A 25,589-nucleotide genomic window follows, 5' to 3' on the forward strand; every position below is an offset into this window, starting at 1 on the left:
AGAAGTGGTTATCCTTCCAGTTCTGTGATATTTTGTCAGAATTTGTCAACATACTCTTTCAAAATATACATGACATCACCTACTTTCTTTGTGCTGAGCTCTAAACTTACCCTTGGAGAAATCCTTCCTTCTTTCTGCAGTGTGCAAGACTTATTATGTAATTCCCTGCACTCAAAATTAGGGAACTCAATAATGTGTCTCTATCTTACATAGCAGCGACAATTTCCCAAACATTTCTTGATGGCATCTTCCAAGTCCCCATTTTGTAATGCCGAGAAGCCAAGGGAAATAGCTGAATGGAAACTCCACCATGTATAAGACAGTATTCCTTCCCCCAGCCTAAATCCAATTGGTCACACACTATCCTGATCTGGAAATATACCCTCATCCCTTCATAACCATGGATGTGCCCACATGACATTGACTGTAACAGATAAAAAAGGCAGGCAACCACCATTTAATTAACAGCAATTAGGTGGGGACAAAAATGATCTTGTCAGTGATAGATGCTTTTCATAAACAAATCTGATTTAAAAAGCTTTTGAGTTTTATCGAAAGCACTACAGGTACTTACTTTCAGCTCTAGTGGTTTCCTACATTACAAGATGTGACCTTCACATTGTTTTCCAAGGACAATAAAACTTGGCGGGTTTCTTTGTTTGGATAAGATCCTCCAATCCTCAATGTATTTATCTAAATCGTCCTTTCTATTCTGCAAAATAAAACATCAATTCTAGTACCTTGCATTTTTTTTAGAAGTGGCTACCAGTTTTTTTTAACACAATAAAGACACACAATTGTCTTGGTCAATGCTATGGTTTATTGCAACCAGGAAATGCAGAGATTGTCATGAAAACTAAATGCATTTTATTTACAGTACCTTGTTACCTTTTGTCACACACCCAAGGCCAGGAACATAACAGTTTCTCCCCTGGAGAACATTGGGAACTAATCCATGAGTTGTAAAACAAAAGCAGCAGCATAGTTTACACAAGAGATTTGTGCACCACAGAGGGCTGCAGTAGTTCACTGATGAGGGCATCACTTCAACATAGTCTAATAGACCTTCCATTCTGAATTACTGGCCTGAAGTTGAAAAATATTCACTACATAATTCAGAGCTTCCTCAGCATTCCATATCTTGCTGGACCTTGAAATCTAACTATGTTAGTCATTCTGTACAACTTTCTCCAGCTCTAATTTTGTAAGATTAAACATTTTGGAGACTTGTGATTGGATTACTGGAAATTGCAGAGTCTCTGTCGGCAGTTCCAGATCTGTTGTGCTTTTCCAGCATGTTCATTTTATCATCAAAATTTATCTAACTTCTCAACATTTCCACGGCTTAAGCATTTTGGTAGTGTTGTAAACTTTGCTCTGGAGTCTGACTGGTGCTGCTCAGTCATTTGACAGAATGCAAGCTTTGAATGACAAGACCGATTGCCCCTATTTCATTGACAGTACATTCTCATTGTAACTTTGTCAAAGGTTCCAACAGTCCAGGCAATAAGTCAACAGATGCAGTCATCACTTTAGAGGTTTTAAAAATATTTCGGTTCATGAGATGTTCAATTCAACTTGATTGAGAAATTTTATGCTGACACGGTTCCTCAGAGTGACATAAACTTCTTAGTTATCAAAGAGTTAATCAGGGCTTAAAACTTCTGCCTTGATAACTGAAATATGTATAGTTGAAGAACATTTTTTTGCACATGGCGCTTTTTGCATCACGATGATTAAAGGGTTTCTTCATGGTGTTCGCTTATGTAAGTTATCAAAAAATTTAGCAATAAAAATTAGCATGCTAGGTATGGGGGGACTTAAGAGTATTTTGCATTGTCTTTTATCCTCGTTAACTGAGATTTTGTATCTAGCTTAAATTGTGAAACTTTATTAGCATACTTTAATTAATTTCCATTACTCTCATTGTATTCCAAATTGACAAAGTCACTTCTAAGTTTTCTGCAAACAAAGGTGCTCATTGTGAAAAGACTTACTGCATTTGACTGCGACACCAAGTATTGAAGCTAGAACATCAGAAAGTATCCATACAGGCCCTTTGACCATTCAGAAGGCATTAATCCTTAAAATAGTAGGTATGAAAATATCTGCAGATAGAAATGTTTGAAGTTCATCATCATGCTAGCTAGTTTAACATGAGATCAGATTTGTGACCACATGCTCATGTGTCCAGGCTTCAGTATCTACCTTAATTGCATTGCAGTGAAGCAAGCTGATTGAATACTGCCAAGGTTGGTAAGTGAGAACTTGATTGTAAAGGTTCCATGAGAAATGTCTTTCAGCAGTCTCAGCTCAGCTAAGAGTGGATGCAGCCTTCAGTACAAACCCATTTACAATCTGGCACAAAATTGTTAACATAGGTCAGAGAGGGAAATTGATAAGAAGTATCTGGCTTCAACTCACATCACTCATTTGAGTTTAGAACCAAGGTGAACCTAGACCACATCTGATCTGATATGTAAGGTGCTGCCACTGGATTACAGAACTGAAAAAGGCATACCAGTCCTCACAAAAAACATACTTGGTAGCATTAAGAACAAATGTGATCAGCACTTCAATATAAAACTTTGCACGTGACAGATGTGTTCCTTCACCCTCCCAGTGATCTGTTTCTAAGAAGTTAGTTAACAAGTTTTATGAACTTCATAACAGTGACAATCCATTTTAAATAGATCATGGAAAGCATCTGGACAGAAAGTACATTGCTTCCTCTCTCTGACATTCAAACAATTGGAATTTATAATTTTTGCACTTGAAAAATCTGGAAACTATATTGACAGTGCCGACTAAGGTCCCATCAATCAAAGAGGAAGAGATTTTCATCTTGTCATATTGAGCTGGACTGCAATCTAGGATCCAGGAATGGAAAGACTTTTTGGCCATCCATTGAATCAGTTTCTCTGTGGTACTCTCAACTCTCAAATAGTAGGTCCTGGGCTCAAACTGCTCTCCAGAGATTTGAGCACAGGATCTAGGTTGTAGTATAATATTGAGATGGTGCTGCACTGTCAGAGGTGCGAGTTTCAGATGAAACATTAAACAAAGTTCCATCTACACTCTCAGACGCACGTAAATGTTTTCACATCAAAATTAAGCAGCAGACAAATTCTGCTGGTGTTGTTCACAATTATGATCTCATTGCTATTTCTGGGACCTTGTTGTACCCAATTTGCATTTTGCTACATGACAAAAATTACATAGTTCAAAAATACTGAATGAATACTGAAGTACTTCAGAACATTCTGTCATGGAATTTGCAGTACAAATGCAAATCCTTCAATGCAACCCTTCAAAAATGTCAAAACTTCCAAATGGCCGGAATGCATTCTTGTTTATCCATCAGCCTGGAATGATCTGGGCAATAAACAATTGTAGTAAACTGCAGTGTTTGAAAAACTGTGCTTCAAGAGGCATGAGTTTCCTTCAAAACAAGCTGCTTATTCTTGTGCCGAGCTCATAACCAATGGAATTTGCTTCAAACACAGAGTAATAGACATCTCTTTGAGATATTTCTACTTTGGGAAAAAAGAAAACACCAGTTGAAAAAGGTGTCCAATGCTTCTTGAGAAAGATGACCATCTCTGCACTGAGTAAAATTAGGATGCCCTGAAGGAGAACAAAATATCTTGAAGTTGAATTCAATGAATAATTTTTCTCTCGAAGGATCTCATGATTGGTTTTTCAAGCTGAAATGCAAAAGAAAATAAATTAAAAGAGCAAGAACATACTGCAAACTGTATTGCAAGGACAGCTTGGAGATAAAATATAAGAAAATGTGTTTTGTTTTCCGTTGTACAAAGCAATTGCTCCCCTCTGAGTCTAATAAAATTGCTAATGTTTTGTATCTTCTAAAATCTTCCAAGGCTTTGTATGGAGACTTGTTTGAAAATTTGCAGATAATAATTCATTCTCAGACCTTCTGTTTGCTCCACACAGTAAATGGAAACAGTGTGCAACAGCACCTTGAGGTCCTGAATGACATTTTCCCCAATTATTTTCCTAAAGTGATGCCCTGTGAACAACTGTACTGTGAGCTCTGCTTATTGCCTCCCAATGTGTGACAAACAATTTTGAAATTTCCAAATTTGGTTGGCTTTCAGAATGACATTGGCATTCACAACCGGTTCCCACTTTTTAAATAAGGAGGGATCTAGGAACATCACTGATATATTCACAAACACAATGACATCCTGCACAAAAAGCTCCTGCAGAAGTACTCTACAACACTAAAACTGTCCAACATGAAAGCACCACACTAAATAATCTTTCATATTTCATTTGGTACAATCAAGCTATTGCAGGCTGCAATAACCTTTAACGCCCATACTATACAAATATTTAATTTGTTTAAATTAAATAATACAGGTGACTTTCAGTAATTTGCAGACTGTTATTAGGTGCAATTAAATGGGCAGCTGAGAGTTCAATGAAAATTGAAGTGTCGTTTTCCTTTACTCAAGTATATAATTACTATTGACGATCATTTGTAATTACCAGATGTAAACATGACTGAGGGCCCAAAGATTAAATACATCAGATTTGATCTGTTTTATTAATCATTTTCTATTCATAGTAATGGTTCTGCACATTTTCTTTTAAACGTAAAGATACTGGTTGCACCCTTTTCCAATTTTGGTTCTATCTCCAATGATCCATTTTTTAAAAAAATGCAAGTTTTGAACTTCAAGCTGAAGGAATTCTTCCTCCCACTGTCACTCTCAATATGAGAGGTTGTGTGCAACTACTGGAAACTCATTCCATTTCTGAAGGAATATGTGACATGGTGAAAGATTCCAAATGACCCGGTATTATCTATAAGACAAGTTGGGCTGGGGTGGGATGGATCCCAACATTCCATGGGACACCCAGAAGACAGGATTCAGCATGTTTGCTGTTGGCTTTCTAACCTCATCAGCCCATGAGCAATTTACTTTGGGATTGGCCATCCAATATACACTTACAGGAGTTATAAGAACTGACATGCTACAATATCAATATGGTGCTTAAAGAACCACTCTGGTGAGTTAGTAACAAGATGCGGTGTGACAATTCACTCCATACGAGAAAAGGCTGCATTATAGTTCACTGATGGCTCCTTACATGTTTTGTTGGGTTGAGGATTAGTTCCCCAGCAACGAGAGGATGAAATTGACTGCCGACACTCAGCAGACTTGGCTGAAGGTGGACAAAGAGTTCAGCAGCAGAAACGTTGCTATAGATTTTGTGTAGGATACAGTTTAATTTTTTTATCAAGTCAGCAAAGCTGAGTATGGTTACACATCATCCTATTCTGTCACAATATGCAATCTCAAGCTGGTCTAAAATTTCTTGCATTCATGTAATTTGCAACCGCTCACATCTAAATCTAACCACTCATTCAGGTTGAGAATCTATCCCAAAGGCTTCATTCTTATATATATTTTTGAACTTGATCTGGAAAAGGTAGGGTCAGCTGAACAAGGAAATCTGAGTCTCAATTCCTATTCTTCTTTCAATTTCCTGATTTTCCTTCCCTTTTCTCCAGGAGGTACTGAAGTATTTTGAGACAAGTCAGTAGTATCTTGTGCCAGAACATATAACATAAATGACTGTACTCTCTCAGTTTATACATACCTACTTACTTGACACTGCTTATTCATGCACCCTTTCACATTTTGAGATAGCACTTTCATTTGCAAAGACACTACAGTTATTCAGATTCAGAATAAATTAATACTGCATTAACAAGATGCTCCAAGTTTTGTGCAATGTACATTGTGTATACATTACCAGCAATGCCACTTTAATATTTCACTTTCTTATGAAGAGTAACATAATATGGCAAAGTATTTATCATTTATCTGAGTTACTGATAGCATGACTGATGTGATTTGATGATTATTGCATTCTTGCATTTCTTTTAATGAAATGATAAATTATGGTATCCCTGTTTTTGAAGCTAATTAACTCAACCATTTAATGAAGAGTTGAAGTCAAAATGCTGATTATGTGATTGCTGCATAAAATGACAGCTCTTTCCCAGTCAGTAATACCATTTTGTTAGCAGTTTTAAAAAAAGCTTTCATGTCATTACCAGAACTGCAAAACAGAAGGCAAATATTTGAGGTCCTGATACTGCTAGTTTGCGCAACTCTCTGCATGTAAAAGGTATATGAAGAGTCAAGTGAATCCAGCTAGGAGTAGGATTATTATGCACACTTGAAATTACCAGCTCATGGATTCCAAAATGTCAGTGATTTATAATGATTTTCGTCATGTGGCAGCACAGTGGAGCTCAATCAGAACTCTATTGCTTTGAGTTATGGTGCTGCTTTTGACAGTGAATATTTTGTGAAATGATTCAAATTCCCATTTTTACTTTCATGGTAGTCAATTTTGTTTTTTTGGAGTCTATTGTTGCACAGTAACATTTATACCACGGATTTTCCATTAGCCATTGCCAAGAATAATCTCGTCATGTTATAAAAATCATGGTTGTTTGCGCAGAATAGTTCTCAAGATTTAAATTCACATGGTCTGTCAATAATATCATAACGAACAGTAATACAATCAATTCTTGACCAAGAGAAGAATAGGAATGAAGATAAATTAAAAATTAGAAAACATGCACTACAGAAAAAAATATATAACTAATTAAAATGCAAGTAAATTTAATTAAGTTGGTAGCATTCTCATCTCAGAGCTACATCATGGCATAGTGACTGGATGAGAGCTCCAGAGTCAGTGCTTTCGCTCTGGAGATGTGGGTTTAAACCCTACCATGACAGCTGGTGGAATTTAAATTTCATGAATAAGTATGTAATATAAACCTAGTGCCAGTTATGGTGAGTATCTTCAATTGCTGTAAAAACAGGGCTGTTCACTGAAATCCTGTTGGGAAGAAAATCAGACACCCAACTTAGTCTGACTTCCCTGTGACACCAGACTCACAGCAATATGACTGACTCTTAACTGTTCTCTGAAAAGGAAGCTCAAGGGCAATTAGATATAGACAAAAATCCTGGTCTTGCCTGTGATGTTCATATCACAGGAAAGACAAGTAAATCAGTTTTGGATTTGAATGAGACTTGGGCATGGATATGCCTAAATCATTGAAGGTGGCAGGTGAGGTTGACAGCACAGTTGAAATATTTGAGACTTTAATAACAAGACATTACTTGAGTGTTGCATCCAGTTCTGGGTGCGCACTTTCAGGAGGATTTTAAGACATCAGGGACAGTGTAGAAAAGGATAGCAAGAATGTTTCCAGGGATGAAGACTTTCAATTCCAAAGATGGATTGGAGAAACTGGGATTGTTAACCCTGGATAAAAGAAGGCTGAGAAGAGATCTGATTGAAATATTAAAAATCCCCAAGGGTTTGGGCTGAGTAAATAGGGAAAAAATGCTCTGATTCATGAAAGGATCAAGAGATTTCAAGTAATCAGTGAAAGAAGGAGAAGTGGGATGAGTAAAATTTTCTTAACTTTGTGAGTGGTTAGGGTCTGGTTAGGGTCTGACAGTATCTGGAGGTAACTTCAGTTGAGACTATTACCAAGGGAATTGGACTATTCTCTGAAAAGGAAGACTATAGGGTTATGTGGAGAAGATAGGAAAATACCACTAAATGCTTATTTGGAGAGCCAGCACAAACATGATGGACCAAATTACACCCCTTCTGTGATTCTTATAAACTGAGGTCTTGTCTGAACTCTCTGGGGAACTTAAACATTCCATTGTGTTACTTTTCAGAAAAGCAGGGGAGGACTCCTGGCCAACAGTTATCCCTCAATCCATATTACAGAAACAGATGATCTAACATTCTTTGACATTCCAACAGCAATGACAGTTCAACAAAACTTCTGTGGCTGCAAACTGCATGGAGACATAAGATGCAATATAAAAAGGGAAGTTGTTTTTTCTATTTCTTAAATCCTGAGATTTAGCTGTTAAAAATATTGGGACAGAGGAACAAGGATACAAGAAACAGACTATCTTGCCTTTTACACTTGTTTTGCCATTGAACTTACTTGCCTTTTGATCTCTCGTTGTATGGTACCATATGAACTGCACAATCAAATTAATGCACAAACAATAAATGTCATCCTATATTTACTTAATGTGATTTCAAAACTAGCATTTTTATTATTTTACTCTTTTTACTGTCGTGTAGAACTTGCTATTCTTATTTCTCTTTGCCACATGACATTGCTCCCGATTCAGCTCATCTGTTACTTAAACTTTCATGTAACTGTGAGATCTTTTGTTCACATTGCAGTCCTGGCTGGCTTCCCACATTCTAACCTCTGTGAACAAAAACAGAAATTGCTGGTGAAACTCGGCAGGTCTCACAGCATCTGTGGATAGAAAGCAGAATTAACACTTCGAGTCCAGTGACATGCCTTCAGAAAACCTGTTATATCTGGCAACTTTCATTCATCCATAAGTGCAGCCCATGCCTTAACTTGTGCAAAGCCTTGTTCATGCATCATTTCTGCCCTCCTTGATTTACATTTCCTCCCATTTAAACAACATCAATAATTTAAAATTCTCTTCCTTGGTTTCAAGTCCATCCATGGCTTCACCTCTGTCTTCAATCTCTTCCTGTCCTTGAGATATTTGTGTTCCTCTAACTCAGGCCTTTTGAACATCCTGATTTTAATCTCTCCATTATGGTGCAGCTTGCCTTTAGCTGTCTTGGCTCCAAATTTTAATATTTACTTCTTAAACCTTTCCTTCTTTACCTTTCTTACCTCCTTTAAAAGAGGGAGATGATGTTAATGTTACTGGACTCATACTCCAGAGTACCATGCTAATGTTCTGGGTACATTGATTTGAATGCCTCCCTCATTGGTGGTGTAATTTGAATGAATTTTAAAAAATCTAGCATTAAAAAAAGACTAGGTGAGTAACAACCATGTTGTCGCCATATAACCCATCTGGTTCACTTATTTCCCTTTAGGGAACGAAACTGCCATCCTTACCTTAGTCTGGCCCACATGTGACTCTAGACCCAAGGCAATGTGATTGACTCCAACTCTTATGGAGAAAGTGAGGACTGCAGATGCTGGAGATCAGAGTCAGAAAGTGTGGCGCACAGAAAAGCACAGAAGGTCAGGCTGTGGAACGGGAGAGTCGACGTTTTGGGCATAAGCTCTTCTGCTCCTTGGGTGCTGCCTGACCTGCTGTGCGTTTCCAGTGCCTCACTTTTTAACTCTGACTGTTAAAGACAGTCAATAAACACAGTCAATTAAAGACAGGCAATAAACAGTGACCTGGCAGGCAATATCCATATTGCTTGGATGCAATAAAAATACACTCCTTAGTATTTATCACTTTGACCAAGCCTTTGATCATTTTCCTTAATGTCACCTCATATTAGTTAGTGGCAAATATTGCTTCCTAATACACTTCTGAAGTGACTTGGAATACTTTGTTATGTTGAAGTGGCAACTTAAATGCAATTTGGTGTTTTGAGGTAAGAATTCTTGGACCAACCGGCAGCTTAAGTGTGATTTTATTTCAAAGAGAGGGTAAGACAACAGACAGAAAATTAAAACAAGAGTGAAAAGGTTGTCAAACAGGGCTTACAGCACCAGATGGCAGAAAAATTGTCAGCCTTGAATGCAAGCCAGCAGTCAATGGGGAATGAAGGTTTACAGAGGAATATTGTACCGCCTGATCCAACTCAGATGATCTGTCTTTTTCTGCTTCAGTGGCAGCACATTCAGAGTGAGTTCTGGCAATATCAGAGCATCTTTGATACCACCTCTGTGTCTGGTCCTGCAACTCATCAGTATAAGGCCAGTTTGCAGATGTGAAAACTGCTGTTTGAATGGACAACCGCAGAAAACACAGGCTTAAGGTGGGGTGGCACAGTGGTTAGCACTGCTGCCTCACAGTGCGAGGGACTGGAGCTCAATTCCAGCCATGGGTGATTATCTGTGGGGAGTTTGCAGCTTCTCCCTGTGTCTGTGTGGGTTCCCTCCCACAGTCCAAAGATGTGTAAGTTAGATGGTTTGGCCATAGTGTGCAGGCAATGGTAGGTTGGCCAGGAGAAATGAAAGATTATAAGATAGGGGAATGAATCTGGGTGGGATGCTGTTCAAAGAGTCAGTGTGGACTCAATGGGCTAAATGGCCTGTCTCCACACTATAGGGGTTCAATGACAAATACATTCCTGGAAGGCATTTTTAAACATTCAATCACCCATCTCTTAAGCCAGTTGAGACTTTCACTTAGAAATTACTGTGGAAATTTTCCTTTCGGAATTTTTTTTCCCAAGTTCAATGGAACCTTCAGCTTCTCTCTGATACCAGACCACAGGCACAAGTTTATTTCATATTGCAAGTTTTTCATTCACACTCAGATGGGAAAGCTGCTGTTGATTAGAGCATTGCACATTATCCACACGAGTGCACTGGGTTTCAGTTCTCCTCCTTAAAAAGAAACCAACAGCAACAAAATGTGAACATTTGCAGAACAATATATTGCGCTAACAAAACTGGAACAAAGTGCTTGGCGTGTTACACTGTAAAGTGCAGTCAACGAAAAAAGAAAGGAGATCCACCGTCAGTTATACTTATGTACACCATGTTCAATTTCAGCTTGATTCTTTCCCTGATTAGAGACAAAAAAAACTGCAGATGCTGGAATTCAAGATGGACAAGTGGGAGGCTGAAAGAACACAGCCAAGCAGCATCAGGAGGTGGAGAAGTCAACATTTCAGGTGTAACTCTTCTTCAGGACTGGGGTGGTGGTGTAAGGGGAGCTGCAGATAAAGGGTGGGGGTTGGGGGGGGGGGGGGTGGTGGGGAGAGGATGCCAGGCAGAAGATGAGCCTGGATGACTCAACATTGAGTTTGTCAATTTCAAATAACCTCTTTTCCCATCCCCCAACTCCATTCCCAGCCTCACACCCTACCTTCCATTCTTCTGATTGAACCTTCTTCTAGCAACCAACCGGATTTATTCCTGCCATCGACCAACCAGGCGATACCCTCTATCTGTGTTCACCTATCCATACCTCATCACCTTATCCCCTCCCCCAATTCTCCCCTCTATCTGCAGCTCTCCATACACCCACCCCCAGATGTGAAGATGGGTTACACCTGAAACATTGACTTATCCACCTCCTGATGCTGCCTAGCTTGCTTGATTCTTTCCCTGTCTTCCTCAGATCGAAATCCAGGGCAGAGGACTTTTTTCATGAAAGAAAATCTATTTTGTTGAAACATATAGCTAAAAGTTGGGTAAGAATATGTTCTATAACTCTTAAAGTAATTCTCCATCATCAGGCAGCATACAGCATCACAATCATGAACATTTTCAAGCTTGATCTGACAAATTTAGTGTTGTGGTGTCACAAGAGAGAAATAATGTTTTTCCTGAAGATGACACGCCCATTCTCTCAACATTCAGCACCAGAGAAATTTTAGTACAAGAGATTATTGCGGCACAAATGCTAGCTCCACATATCAAATTCCAATCGCAGCTTTCAGGATGACCTTTGGTTATTTATCCAATTTATTTTTAATTTTGAGGTTGATTCAATGTGAAGAAAACTGCATGCCCACAGCATGTCTCAAGTCATTCTCAAGGTGACCTTTCAAATGGACATCCAGCACTCCAGCCCGTTGAGGACATTAAAATATTGGAAGCTCTGTGTGTGTTCGAGCAGGCCTATGCCATTTCTATTTAGTAGGGAGACGGTGACCTTTTTTGGATGCCAGCTGTGTTTGAATGCACATTCTGGCCCCTTAGAAATGATTGGGTCCCTTACCAATCAGAAAGTATCCCCTCAGTCAGTCAGTGATCCTTCCTCTCAGTGAATTAAGATTTACGGTGAGGGGGGAAAGATTTAAAAAGGACCAGAGGGTGGTGTGTGTATGGAATGAACAGCCAGAGGAAGTGTTGGAGGCAGGTACAATTACAACATATAAAAGGTGACTACATGGGCATAGGAATAGGAAGAGTTGAGAGGTATACGGGCCAAATTCTGGCAAATGGAACTAGATCGGATTGAGACATCTGGTCAGCATGGACGAGTTGGACCAAAGAGTCTATTCCTGCTGTATGACTCCATGACTCTGTGAATCAACTTCATGCCCTATTTTGCAATTTGCCATGAAAAGCTGCAGGGTTTTGTTCTCTTGTCCAATACTTCGAGGCAGACATCAACAACTCAATTTTTAATCCCTTCTGCCCCTTGTCCTCAAGAGTTCCAAAAGCCTCTTATCTCAGATAGTCTGCCCACATGCGTCTTCAACCTTTTAAAACTCAAGCTTTGTGTGTGCTCATGATTAGTTCCTCATTGACCTTCTTGACTTTCACAGTCTTGTCTACTTGCTGGTGTCCTGTAGCCTTGAGCTTTGGCATGTCTTTGGCTGATACATGATGGTCCACTTTCAAGAAGTCAATATTTTTCCATTTCACAATTTGAAACGAGTTACAAAATTGTTTCTGCTCCTATAGCACAATATGTTAACATGGTCTGGATGGACACATCCTTTATAGTTTAAACAAAGAAGAGCAGAACAGATAGTGTTGCTGGAATCTGACCCTGCTAGTTTTTGAATATTCATGAAGGATAAAAGTTATATTGGAGTGTCTTTCTGCCTGGGTCCTGGTGCTTTACACTAAGGTACCTCCAGGTGGTGCTCAATAGAAATGTACTGAACATTAAGCATTTGCTGAAAACTTGCACAGTGGTCTGAGTCCACAACTAATTTTTACCTAAATGTCTCGGGTTTGCGCAAAGTTTCTGCCTAGGTTTTATGCACAGCTGAACTTCATGAAAGGATTATGTCCATAAATCATTCTAAGAGATTGGAAATATTTTCTATTAGGTTTGGTGTGAAGGCGGCTGTTATTTTCATTGGTAGGTCTTAGACGATTCTCAACAAGCCTACTGCACACCATTCTGGAGTTGACAATATTGACACAGAGGTTGCTGTAGGGAATGCATAAATAATTTATATTTGAGAACTTCAAGCTTTTACTGAGGAAGATGGTGACAAAACCGAAGAACATATTGTACAAATGAAAAATTACTTTTAATACAGTTAAGTGCATTTTGGTCGGAGTCATATAGGGGCCTCATACTCCTTGGAAAATAAGGGCAAAGAGACAAACAGATCTCTGGGTTTAAGTACACAAATCATTAAAAACAATAAAATTTCATATGTACCCAAATAGCACAGTTCATCATGAAGATAATAAAGTTCAAAAGCAGAGAAGCTATCTTAACATTGGAATGATTTTAGACTTACACTGACAATATTGTGGATCGTTTTATTCTGGTTTTCAAGTTACAAATAAGAATATGGAAGAAAGGATAAGCACAAAGGTGCAAATGCAGGTTGAAATAAGCAGTGAGAGGGTATAATCAGCAAAATCTGAAGAGGCTGGTGTTGATTTTTCTTGAAAACAGTATACTGAAAGGTGTTCTTTACAGAAGTCTTTAAAATTATGAAGGGACTTGCTATGCGAGAGGAAGAGATGCCTTCACATACATGGAACCCGAAACTATGAATGATAAATATCTGGAATTAAGGATCGAATGATGACAATGAATCCATTTGTTATTAAGTTGAAGGCATGTACTGCACTTTAAGAGAGAGAAAATGCTTTTCTGAACTGAGAGTGACAAGCACCTGTGTATATGACGAGATGGCAGTCCCAGAGTGTACTGGAAAATTGAAAATGCGTAACATTTGGCTGCGAAATGGATACCTGAGTTTTGATTGCTGTTTTGACAATAATTCAAATTTAACCATTCAGTTTAAATCATGCCCCAGAATACTAAAACCCAATCAAGTTTGAATTTATTGTTTTGCCAACATCAAACCAATGAGACGATCCAATATTGGGGGTGTATAAAATGCAGAGATTTTTGATCAGCGAGCAACTGCTGTAGAGAGAGAGAAACTGGAGAGCTACTTGCCCACCTGACATTGTCCTCTCCCAGAAATTAGAAAACACTATCTATCAAAGGTATCTTTTCATATGAAACATACTCGCAGTTAAAAGAAAGAAGATGACCCAGGGGAATTAGCAATCAGAAGAGTGAAGAGAAGGAGACAGTGGCTGTGTGGTTTTGAAATTAAGTTGATTGTAACTTCAGTAAGTGTCCATTAGAACAGCATATTGTTATAGAGTTGGAGGCAGATAATAAGCAGTTAAGAAAAAGTCGGGCTGAGAGTTGTGAATAGTTGTTGTTTAATGTTCACTTCTGGAGTTAAAAAAATAAACTTTAAATAGTGGAATTTGGGAGTTCTCTGTAACTCATATTTTAAAAGATTATGAGGTGAGGTGAGCATTTTTGGGTGTTTGGCTTAATTAATAGAGGGGTTCACTTCTGGGTCATAACACATTATTGACTGTTGAAAAAATCCATCAGGTTCAGTGATGTCCTTCAGGGAAGGAAAGTACCATCCTTGCTTGCCTATGTGTGACTCCAGACCCACAGCAATGTGGTTGACTCTTAACAATTAGGAATGAGCAATAAATGTTGGCCTAGCCAGCAACACCTACAGCTCCTAAATGAATTTTAAGAAATGAAGGTAGTCAATAATAAGTTCCAAAAAAGAATTCAGGAGAAATGTTTTTATTCAGAGATTGGGAAGAATGTGAGGCACATTACAGAATGGAACTGTTGAGGCAAACACATAAACTCTTTGATGGGGAAGCCAAATAATGGAAAAAGGAATAGAAGGATTTATCAATAGAGTGAGATGACGTAAGTCGAGTTGAAAGAAGTATGCATGGAGCATAACTGTCGGCCTGGATCTGTTGGGACAAATGGCCTTGTTTCTGTGTTGTAAATTCAAGGCAATACAATGTAAGCAAATCTCAAGGTTGGTAAATTGATCAAGTTTCGCTCTCACTTTGTGGACCCCTCAATTCAGATTACTGCTTTTTAATTGCTCTTGGCTATCCATTATTCAGTAAAATTTATCAAATAACAGATGGCATTGTGGAAATTGGCACGGAGTGTACTGTTGTGTTCTTGTTTATGTCACATCAGGTTGTCCTATTGACAATCTCCTTCTCCTGTGGGAAACTGCTTCTGTTGCAAACTCACTGAAGCGTATGGATGACAGCCTTCTGCTTAATTTAATATAACTGCGCCAAATGAATGCACAAACTGAGAAGGCAGAAGGATCTGCATTTGATACAAACGATAATTCAAGTCAAATGGCACAACCTTTCGAATCTTGGCATCTTCCCCAGCGAATAAGTGATGCTCACTAATTAAAAAGACTTGAAGGAATTTAGAAAAACAACTTTTAATGGCACACAAATTTAAGATCGAGGAAACCAGACAGGGCTTCTGTCAGTGCATTTTCACATCATTTCAGTCCTATTGTATGAACAGAGTACCTTCTTTCTAGCTGCAATTTAATTAAATTAGTAGCTTCTGGAACTGTGCAGGTTTGGAATAGCAGGGGCAGCAGACAATGAGAATCTGTCCTGAAGAACTTAGTTTGAATCTCTGACTGGAATAGATCTTGGGCCAATTTACATTCTGGTGTAGTTATCCTGTAAGCATGTTCAACTGACCATTACAAATGTAACGATTGCTCAGTGGTTAGCACTGCTACCTCACCTGGGTTTGATTCCAGCCTCGGGCAACAGTCTGTGTGGAGTTTACACATTCTCCCCTTGTCTGTGTGGGTTTCCTCCCACAATTCAAAAATGTGCAAATTAGGTGAATTGGCCATGCTAAATTGCCCATAATGTTCAGGGTTAGTTAAGTGCATTGGCAGGAATAAATATAGAGGAATGGGTTTGGGTGGGATTCTCTTCGGAGGGCTGGTGTGGACCTGTTGGGCCGAAGGGCCTGTTTTTACACTGTATGGATTCTATAAATTCTATTCTATAACATTACCCACACTGAACATTGTTGGTCAATTCACATACTCATCTCATCTGAGGTGTGCATTGCCAATCTGGGACAGCATGCTTGGGGAGAGACAGCAAACTCAAGGATTTACTTTCAACTCCTGCAGAGGTTCAGAATAGATGAGAAAAGGAAAATACTGCAGATGTGGGAAATCTGAAGCAAAATTAGAATTCAGTGGGTCCAGCCAATATCTGTGGAGAAAGAGAAAAAAACTCAGGTTCCATTTGAAATGACCTTTCGTCTGAATTGAACCTGACAGAATGGAATGGAATGCAGCAGGTTCAGAGGGAGACGAGTGAGAGTGAGCCAGGTGACAAGTCATTATACTCCCAGAGGATCACAGAGCTGCTGTCTTGGAAGAGAGATAGATAACTTACAGTGACTTTAACCTGTGGGGGACCATGTCTTAGGTGAGGGGTGAGGGTAGCACTTTTTTACAGGAAGGGTGGTAGATATTTGGAACTCTCTTCCATAAATAGCAGTAGATGTTGAATCAGTTGTTAATTTTAAATCTGAGATTGACAATTTTTTCTGTTCAGCAAAGATATTGAGGGATGCTGGTCAAAGGCAGGTATCTGGAGTTAGGACACAAATCAGCCAAGAGGTCATTGAATGGTAGAACAGGGTCAAGGGGCTGAATGGCCTCGTTGTGTTCCAATCAGTTTCAAAGGCAGTATATTCATGGCAACATCAGCTGATGCTGGAAATGAGCACATGCTCGCGTCACTCTGCATCACAACTGATTGAAACTGAGATGACAGATGTCACACTGATTGTTAAGAAGAAATATTATTAGAGGCCTCAACTGCCTCAAAATTTATTAAGAGGCTGTGGCTTGGAAAAAAAAATTCAAGTTTTCAGAGGAAAAGGCCGGAACACCTATGAAGGGGTAAGATAAGGCTATAACAAATAGGAACCCGAGAAGCTTTTTGTTTAGATTAGATTACTTACAGTGTGGAAACAGGCCCTTCGGCCCAACAAGTCCACACCGCCCCGCCGAAGCGCAACCCACCCATACCCCTACATCTACCCCTTACCTAACACTACGGGCAATTTAGCATGGCCAATTCACCTGACCTGCACATCTTTGGAGTGTGGGAGGAAACCAGAGGAAACCCACGCAGACACGGGGAGAATGTGCAAACTCCATACAGAGAGTCGCCTGAGGCGGGAATTGAACCCGGGTCTCTGGCGCTGTGAGGCAGCAATGCTAACCACTGTGCCACCGTGCCGCCCATAAAGCTTGTTCTGCCATTCAACAAGATCATGGCTGATCTGACTGTCTTCCTCTTGTCTATTTTCTTGGCATTTCCCCATAACCCTGATTCCCTGAATGATCAAGAATCTATTAGAAGAAGGGATGGGTTCTGAGGGAAATGAAGAAAGTGAAAGATCAACAGGTCGTTGCATATGTAAAAAAGGATGAAATTAAGTTTTCTGTTCAGGTGTTGGTGAGAGGAAGGATGAAATTACACTGGCAATCAGGACATTGAGATTGTGTGAGTTGGTGCTGCCATAGAAAGATGTTGAGAATGTGCATGTGGCAATAGAGTCATAGACATGTACAGCATGGAAACAGACCCTTCGGTCCAACCTGTCCATGCCAACGAAATATCCTAACCTAATTTAGTCCCATTTGCCAGCAATTGGCTCATATCCTTCTAAACCTTTCCTATTCATATATCCATCCAGATGCATTTTAAATACTGCACCAGCCTCCACCACCTCCTCTGGCAGTTTATTCTATACACATAACACCCTCTGCATGAAAAAGTTACCCAATAGGTCCATTTTAATTTTTTCCCCTCTCACCTTAAACCTATGTCCTCTAGTTCTGGACTCCCCAACCCAGGGAAAAGACCTTGTCTAGCTACCCTATCCATGCCCCTCATGATTTTATAAACCTCTCTAAGGTTACCTCTCAGCTTCTAATGCTCAAAGGAAAACAGCCCCAGGCTATTCAGCCTCTCCCTATAGCTCAAATCCTCCAACCCTGGCAACATCCATCTAAATCTTTTCTGAACCCATTCAAATTTCACAACATCCTTCCAATAGGAGGGAGACTAGAATTGCACACAATATTCTAAAAGTGGCCTAACCAATGTCCTATACAGCCACAACATGACCTTCCCACTCCAATACTCAATACTCGGTCCAAAAAAGGAAAGCATACCAAACTCCTTCTTCACTATCCTATCTACCTGCGACTTCACTTTCAAGGAACTATGAACCTGCACTCCAAGGTGTCTTTGTTCAGCAACATTCCCCAGGACCTCATCATTAAGTGTATAATTCTTGCCCTGATTTGCTTTCCCAAAACGCAGCACCTCACATTTATCAAAATTAAACTCCATCTGCCACTCCTCAGACCAATGGCCTATCTGATCAATATTCCGTTGTAATCGCTGTCCACTATACCTCCAATTTTGGTGTAATCTGCAAACTTACTAACTACACCACCTAGGTTCACTTCCAAATCATTTAGTTAAATGACAATGAAACAGTGGACCCAGTACCATCCTTATGGCACAGCACTGGTCACAGGCCTCCAGTCTGAAAAGCAACCCTCAACTACTACCCTCTGTCTTCGACCTTCAAGCCAGTTCTGTATCCAAATGGTTAGTTCTCCGTGTATTCCATGACTTCTAACCTTGCTAACTCAGTCTCCCATGAGGAACATTGTTGAATGCCTTACTGAAGTCCATACAGATCACGTCCATTGCTCTGCCCTCATCAATCCTCTTCATTACTTCTTCAAAAAACTCAATCAAATTCGTGAGACATGATTTCCTATGCACAAAGCCATGTTGACTATCCCTAATCAGTCCTTGCTTTTCCAAATGCATATAAATCCAGTCCCTCAGGATTCCCTCCAACACCTTGCCCACCACTGATGTCAGGCTTACCGGTCTATTGTTCCCTGGCTTTTCCTTACCACCTTTCTGAAATAGTGGCACCATGTCAGCCAACCCCCAGTCTTCTGGCGCCTCATCTGTGACTATTGATGATACAAATATCTCAGCAAGAGGCCCAGCAATCGTCCCCAGCTTCCCACAGAGTCCGAGGAGACACCTGGTCAGGTCCTGGGGATTTATCCACTTTTATGCATTTTTGGACATCCAGCACCGCCTCCTTTGTAATATGGACATTTTTCAAGATGTATCCATCTATTTCCCCACATTCTATATCTTTCACGTCCTTCTGAACAGCTATTTGACACTGAGTGCATACGTTAGGTTGAGCCATGAACAATGCTTTTGAGGATTGCTGAATATCCACGAAATATCCAGGTACATAATCCTTTGAAGTTTGCATACATACAGAAAGGGTGGTGAAGAAGACAATGAGCATGCTTACCTTCATTGCCCAGACCTTCAATAACAAAAGTTGGGACATAATGTTGAGGTTGTACATGATGTTGGTGAGGTCTCTTCTGGAGTACTGTGTCCAGTTTTGGTCTTCCTGTTATAGGAAGGTTATTATTAAATTGGAGAGGTTTCATAAAAGATTTATCAGGATGCTGCCAGGAATGGAGTTTTGAGTTATATGGAGAAGCTAGATAGGCTGGGACTTTTTTCACTGGAGTGTAGAAGGTTGAGAGGTGATCTTTTTGAGGTTTATAAAATCATGACGAGTATAAAAGAGGTGAATGGCAAGCATCTTTTCCCTAGGGTGGGGGAATTCAAGACTAGTGGCACTTTTTAAGGTGAGAGGAGAGAGATTTAACAAGAGGGGCAATTTCTTTAAACAGAGGGTGGTTTGTATATGGAATAAAATTCCAGAGGAAGTGGAGGATGTGGTTACAGTTACAATGTTTAAAAGACATTTAGATAAGTACCTGAATAACAAATGTTTGGTAGGCTTTGGGCCAAGTGCAGGCAGGTGGAAGTAGTTTAGTTTGGGATTATGGACAGCATGGACTGGCAGGTGGGCCTAGATTGAGTTGAGATATCTGGTCAGCATGGGCGGGTTGGACCGAAGGGTCTGTTTCCATGCTGTACATCTCTTTGACTCTATGACTAGTTGGATTGAAAGGTCGGTTTCTGTGCTGTATGACTCTGTGACTCGATGACTCTATCTGTAACTGTGAACAGATCAGAAACACAGATACTTGAATTTTAATTGAACATTATGTGGCTGAAGCTGGTGTAGGAGACAGTCACTGTGTAAAGGAATGCGGCTGTCAAATCAGGCTTTGTTGGATACCTTATTAAACACAAGAAGTGAAATGGAAAGCACCAAAGGTGAACAAGGCAAGAGAGCCAAACAGAAATGCTGCTGAAGAGTAAAACTTCTTCAAGGTAAACTCTCCTGGAAGAGAAGCAGTAATGAATTGCACAGCAACTCAGAAACAGAACACTGCCGATGCTGGCAATCTGAAACAAAAGCAGGAAGTGCTGGAAGTCCTCAGCAGATCAGGCAGTACCTGTGTAGAGATGAACAGAGCCAATGTTTCACGTCAATTGTCAAAAGGGAACTTCTGAGCCTGTGACACTCACAACCCGATTGGTTCAGAATTACCAAGATAATCTGATTAATGGAGACAGCATCTCACAAAATTTTCTTCCACCATCTGCCTTCTGCAGGCCCAATCTCTGCCCCACAGCGAAGTCCCAGGAGTGCCAGACAGTGCTAGAGAATGGACAGCATTAATACAGAACATTGTTCACTTTATCCTGATCATTAATTGTTTAAAACTCAGCTCTTTGATGCAACAACCAGGAAAATGGGATGTCAGTATCTCATGGACCGTGCCATTCTCTTAGAAACGTTTCACTACAAGTACACTACTTTGTATAATGCAAACCACTTTACTGGTTAATAACTATTCTATGTGAAGAACATAGCATCACAATCCACATCCACATGACTGTGAAATCAATAACATGTGATGTCCATAGCGTTATTCTATTAGTTAATATGGAAACAGTGGTTAGCAAAGTGCTTTCTATCTGAACTATGCATCAGTGATTTTTATGATGGTAATTTATCATGCTTTCGTTTTGCAAACCTGAATAGGTTTATGGACATTTAAATGCTAAGGAGCATACTTTAGTCATTTTAATGAGGTACAGACAAAAACCTGCATTATGTCTTCAAGTTTACTTGCCTTGTGCTGTTTGCAACAAAGGAGAGCACATTACCACACCAAACAACAAATAAGAGGTGGGTCTAGAATAAATTTAATGATTGATGTTCAGTCTCCCCTGTATTGTTTATTGTCCATGCACAGGATGTTTACAATGTCCGTGAATGACAACAGCATGTGTGTAGGTATGGAATAAAAATGCTTGCAGCATAAACACAGTGCAAATCAACATGACTCCCTGATGTAATGCTTCTCTCAACTGCTCTTTTCAATTAGAGGTAATGAAATTGAAGATAGTGATTAGTTTGCTCTGTCTGAATGTTTGCTGATTTATTCTTTTTGAATTTCATGAACCTGGAATCAAGATAAAGATTATATTTAACACTGTTGCCATATTGGTTAATACATGCAAAACCAAAACAACATCAGTGAGGGCTGGCAACACTGAGTTGTAACATTCAGCGTGGCTGCAGAACACACATCTAGGCTACCCACAAAACAAACTTTCTGAAAGTCCTACAGGAAGCATTGTTTTTACCTAAATATGCAATTTAACCGTATTCACAACCTTACTCAACCTAACCTGCTTTATGTTATCACACTACTGTGAATATGTTCAACACAAGCACACTGATTGTTTTCTTGTATCCCTCTTCGCTGACATCCCCTTCCACCTCCCAACCACACTTCCAGCAGTGTTTGTTCCTGGAAAAATTCTGCTCATAGCGGCATTGTCAAATTCCCAATTGTTTTAATTTTAGCCCACCATACACCACAAAAGTTTTGCATGTGCCAATTTCACCTTCACCTCTGTTGCTGAGCATATTGCACATATTGTGATCACTTCGGCTGAAACTACTCAATGGTTAGGATTATCCTTGAATGAGAAGTTAATTCTCAGCTTTGCTTTGCAATAAACCATCTTCTTCAAAGATTCTATTGTGCCTCCTTCAACCATCCTTGAGCAACAAGTGCAAGAGCTCCTGGATTCCACTGTTGCTAAAAGAGAAACCATCCCTTTCAGTAGCCTTTGCCAATTATTGTCTGGCACAAAAAAAACAAATGGGCAAGATGACCTGACCATGATTAACACAGAAAATGAATGATGATATTGGCCTATCCACATCCCCTTTTAGATTTCTAATATTCTCATCACAACATGCTATTCCACCAATCCATTCCAATCATACCATTTGAATACATTGTACTCCACCCCTCCTCCAAGACATTAATATAGCCCGTAAATAATCGAGGAACCCAGCACTGATCCTTGTTGCATTCCACTAATTCCTTCGTTCCAACCTCAAAAAATACCCATTGATCCTGACTTCTCTGTAATAAATAGTTTGGAATCCTAGTTCATAGTGTTTCCTCAATACCATGAGCTCCTATCTTGTGCAACATCCTTGTATGTATCTCCTTATCAAAGGTCTTCTGGAAATTCAAATCCAAACTCAAAGGCAGGACAGACATGGGAAATCACCATCCGCAAGTCCCCAGTCAAGCCACTTGCTATCCTGACTTGAAAATATCTTGCCATTCTTTGTATCACTGGGTCAAAATCCCAGAACCCCCTCTCTAACCTACACCAAATGGATTACTGCAGTCATTGTTTTTACCAAATGGACTACAGCAATCACAAAAAAAAAAGCACACCAGGTGCAAGAGCTATTTGGGGCAACAAGTACCGGTCTAGCCAGTGAAACTCATCCATCTGAATGAATTTTTAAAAAGCCAGGCAAAAGTGGGTACTGCAGATGCTGGAAAATAAACAGCAGGTCAGGCAGCATCCGAGCGCATTCCTTCATTCCTGATGAAGGGTTTTTGCCTGAAACGTTGATTTTCCTGCCTCTTGGATGCTGCCTGACCTGCTCTGCTTTTCCAGAACTGCACTCTTGAATAAAAATGTCAGATATTTTCCTTCCTGGTTTATGCACTATCTCTAAGCTGCTTCTATATCTCATCAAAATTTGCATTTCACTAAAACTATCCTGAATTAAAATGTTCTAGTAACCCACTGGTTTTTAAACCATCTCCAAAATATCCAACAAAATATACAGCAATGAACTGAATAAAAATCAATTCATTTAGTTGCAATAAATAATCTTGTCAGATGCAGGGAAAGCCATTGTTCTGAAAGAAATTCTGAGAGAAAACAGTCCTACATAAAAAGAAGGGTAATTTGTCTTCTTAAATGTCAGGTTGTATCATTTTCATCCCCCTGTTCTGGTTAGATAAATGCTTTATAATGAGAAAGAAAGGATGCAACAATCATTTTTGAAACGTATGTCTGAAATTTGTCAGTACAGTCGCGAGCTGGCATATTATGCTCTGAAATCTTGCATGCGTGAATTTATATTTGTATTTCTGCAGACAAGGAAACCTGAATCTATCAAGTCACTGAAACCCAGTGATTCAGTCCCCCACCAAGACAAAGAGGGATGAATTCTTCTTTTGCTATTAGTGGCAGCAAATAATGAGCAGTGATTCAATGAATTCTTCGGGGAGGGTGAATGAAATTATATTAGGCTCACATTAATATTGAAGAGAGAGAAAAGGCACTAAACACACAGGTAATGAGGTGAAGTAATAAATAGGCTGGCTGTTTGATTGGCAATGTAATTGGCTTTCATAATGTTACAATCACAGGGGAAGTGACAAGGAATTATACTGTCAATCACTTATTTGATTTTTCAAAACACCTGCACAAATGTCACAAAAAACTGCAATCATGTCACATTGATATTCTTATATAGCTGCACAAAATACATTTCAAACTAACTTTTCTGATTATTAATGCACAGTAGAGGGTTTACACATTAAAACTTGTTTAAATTGCAAGTTTGAAAAAAAAAATCCTTGTGTTGAATGAGCACCGTCTCCTCCAAAAATGATGACTTTGCAACACTGAGAGCTGGGGAATAGCCCACTCAGATTAAATTGCAGCTTTGGCTGCTCTAGCAGTACGGTGCATACATTCATGCAACAAATTTGATTTTTTTTTTAGATTAGATTACTTACAGTGTGGAAACAGGCCCTTCGGCCCAACAAGTCCACACCGCCCCGCCGAAGCGCAAGCCACCCATACCCCTACATCTACCCCTTACCTAACACTACGGTCAATTTAGCATGGCCAATTCACCTGACCTGCACATCTTTGGACTGTGGGAGGAAACCGGAGCACCCGGAGGAAACCCACTTGGTGGAACTGTAATTGGGGGAGTTTTAAGACAGAAACACAGAAAATAGGTGCAGGAGTAGGCCATTCAGCCCTTTGAACCTGCTCTGTCACTACATATGATCATAGCTGTTCATCCATCTCATTAACCCTGTTCCTGCTTTCTCCCCCATACCCCTCAGTAATTTTAGCAATAAGAACTTTCTCCAACTCCTTCTTGAAAACATTCAATGCTTTGGATTCAACTGCTTTCTGTGGCAGAGAATTCCCCAGGCTCACCACTCCTCATCTCAGTCCTAAATAGCCTACCCATATCCTTTGAGTGTTATTCCTGGATCTGGACTCTCCAATCATCAGGAATATCCTTCCTGCATTTACCCTGTCTAGTGCTGTTAGAATTTTTCAGGTTTCTGTGAGATCTTCCCTTATTTTTCTGAAATCCAGTGAATGTGCTCCTAAATGACATAGTCTCTCTTCATATGTCAGTCTTGACATCTCAGGAAATAGTCTGGGAAACATTTGTTGCACTCCCTCCATCACCAGAATAGCCTTCCTCAGAAAGGAGACCAAAACTGCACACAACTTTCCAGGTATAGTCTCTCTAAGGACCTATACAAATGCACTGAGGCATCCCAGTTTCTGTAGGTGAATCCTTTTGCTATGATGGCTATCATACCATTTGTCTTCTTCAATGCCTGGGGCAACTACATGCCGACGTTCAGTGACTGGTGTGCAAGGACACCCAGGCCTCATTTCACCTCTCCTTTCCCAATCTATCCCCATTCAGATAATAATCTACCTAATAATAATCTAATAAACTACCAAAGTGGATAATCTGACACTTATCCACATTATACTTCATATGCCATGCATTTCCTAAGTCACTTAACTTGTCTAAAACACACTGAAGCATCACTGCTTCTTCCTCACAGCTCATCCTCATAGCTGTCTTTGTATCATCTACAAACTTGGACATATTACATTTAGTCCCCTCATCTAAATAATTAATATGTATTGGGGTGGCATGGTGGCTCGGTGGTTAGCACTGCTGTCTCACAGTACCAGGACCCGGGTTCAATTCCAGCCTCGGGTGACTGTCAATGTGGAGGTTGCACACTCTTCCCATGTCTGGTTTCCTCTCACAATCTAAAGATGTGCAGGTTAGGTGAATTGGCCATGCCAAATTGCCCATAGTGTTCAGAGATAAGTAGGTTAAGTGCATTAGTTAGGGGTATATGTAGAGGAATGGGTTTGGGTGGGATACTCTTTGGAGGGTTGGTGTGGACTTGTTGGGCTGAAGGGCCTGTTTCCACACTGTAGGGATTCTGATTCTAATTCTATTGTGAATAGCTGGGATTGAAGCACTTGTCCTTGCAGTATTCCCACTTGTCACTGTCAGATACTCAGAAAAAGGCCC

General features: G+C 39.8%; 1 protein-coding gene across 2 annotated transcripts in view; it reads right to left on the minus strand.

The window, feature by feature from the left end:
- Positions 1–807: 807 nt before the first annotated feature.
- Positions 808–25,589, minus strand: part of LOC140459715 (zinc finger matrin-type protein 4-like) — a 176,823-nt gene continuing 152,041 nt past the window's right edge. Inside the window, exon 7 of one of the 2 annotated variants that reach the window (XM_072554152.1) lies at positions 808–3,707. In XM_072554152.1, coding sequence (XP_072410253.1) covers positions 3,689–3,707 — 19 coding nt within the window. In that variant the 3' untranslated portion in view covers positions 808–3,688. Of the gene's footprint in view, positions 3,708–8,273; positions 8,306–25,589 lie in introns of those variants that run through there. The other variant, XM_072554153.1, reaches the window with a different exon arrangement.

The sequence above is a fragment of the Chiloscyllium punctatum genome, chromosome 35 (assembly GCF_047496795.1).
Source record: "Chiloscyllium punctatum isolate Juve2018m chromosome 35, sChiPun1.3, whole genome shotgun sequence".
Lineage (NCBI taxonomy): Eukaryota > Metazoa > Chordata > Chondrichthyes > Orectolobiformes > Hemiscylliidae > Chiloscyllium > Chiloscyllium punctatum.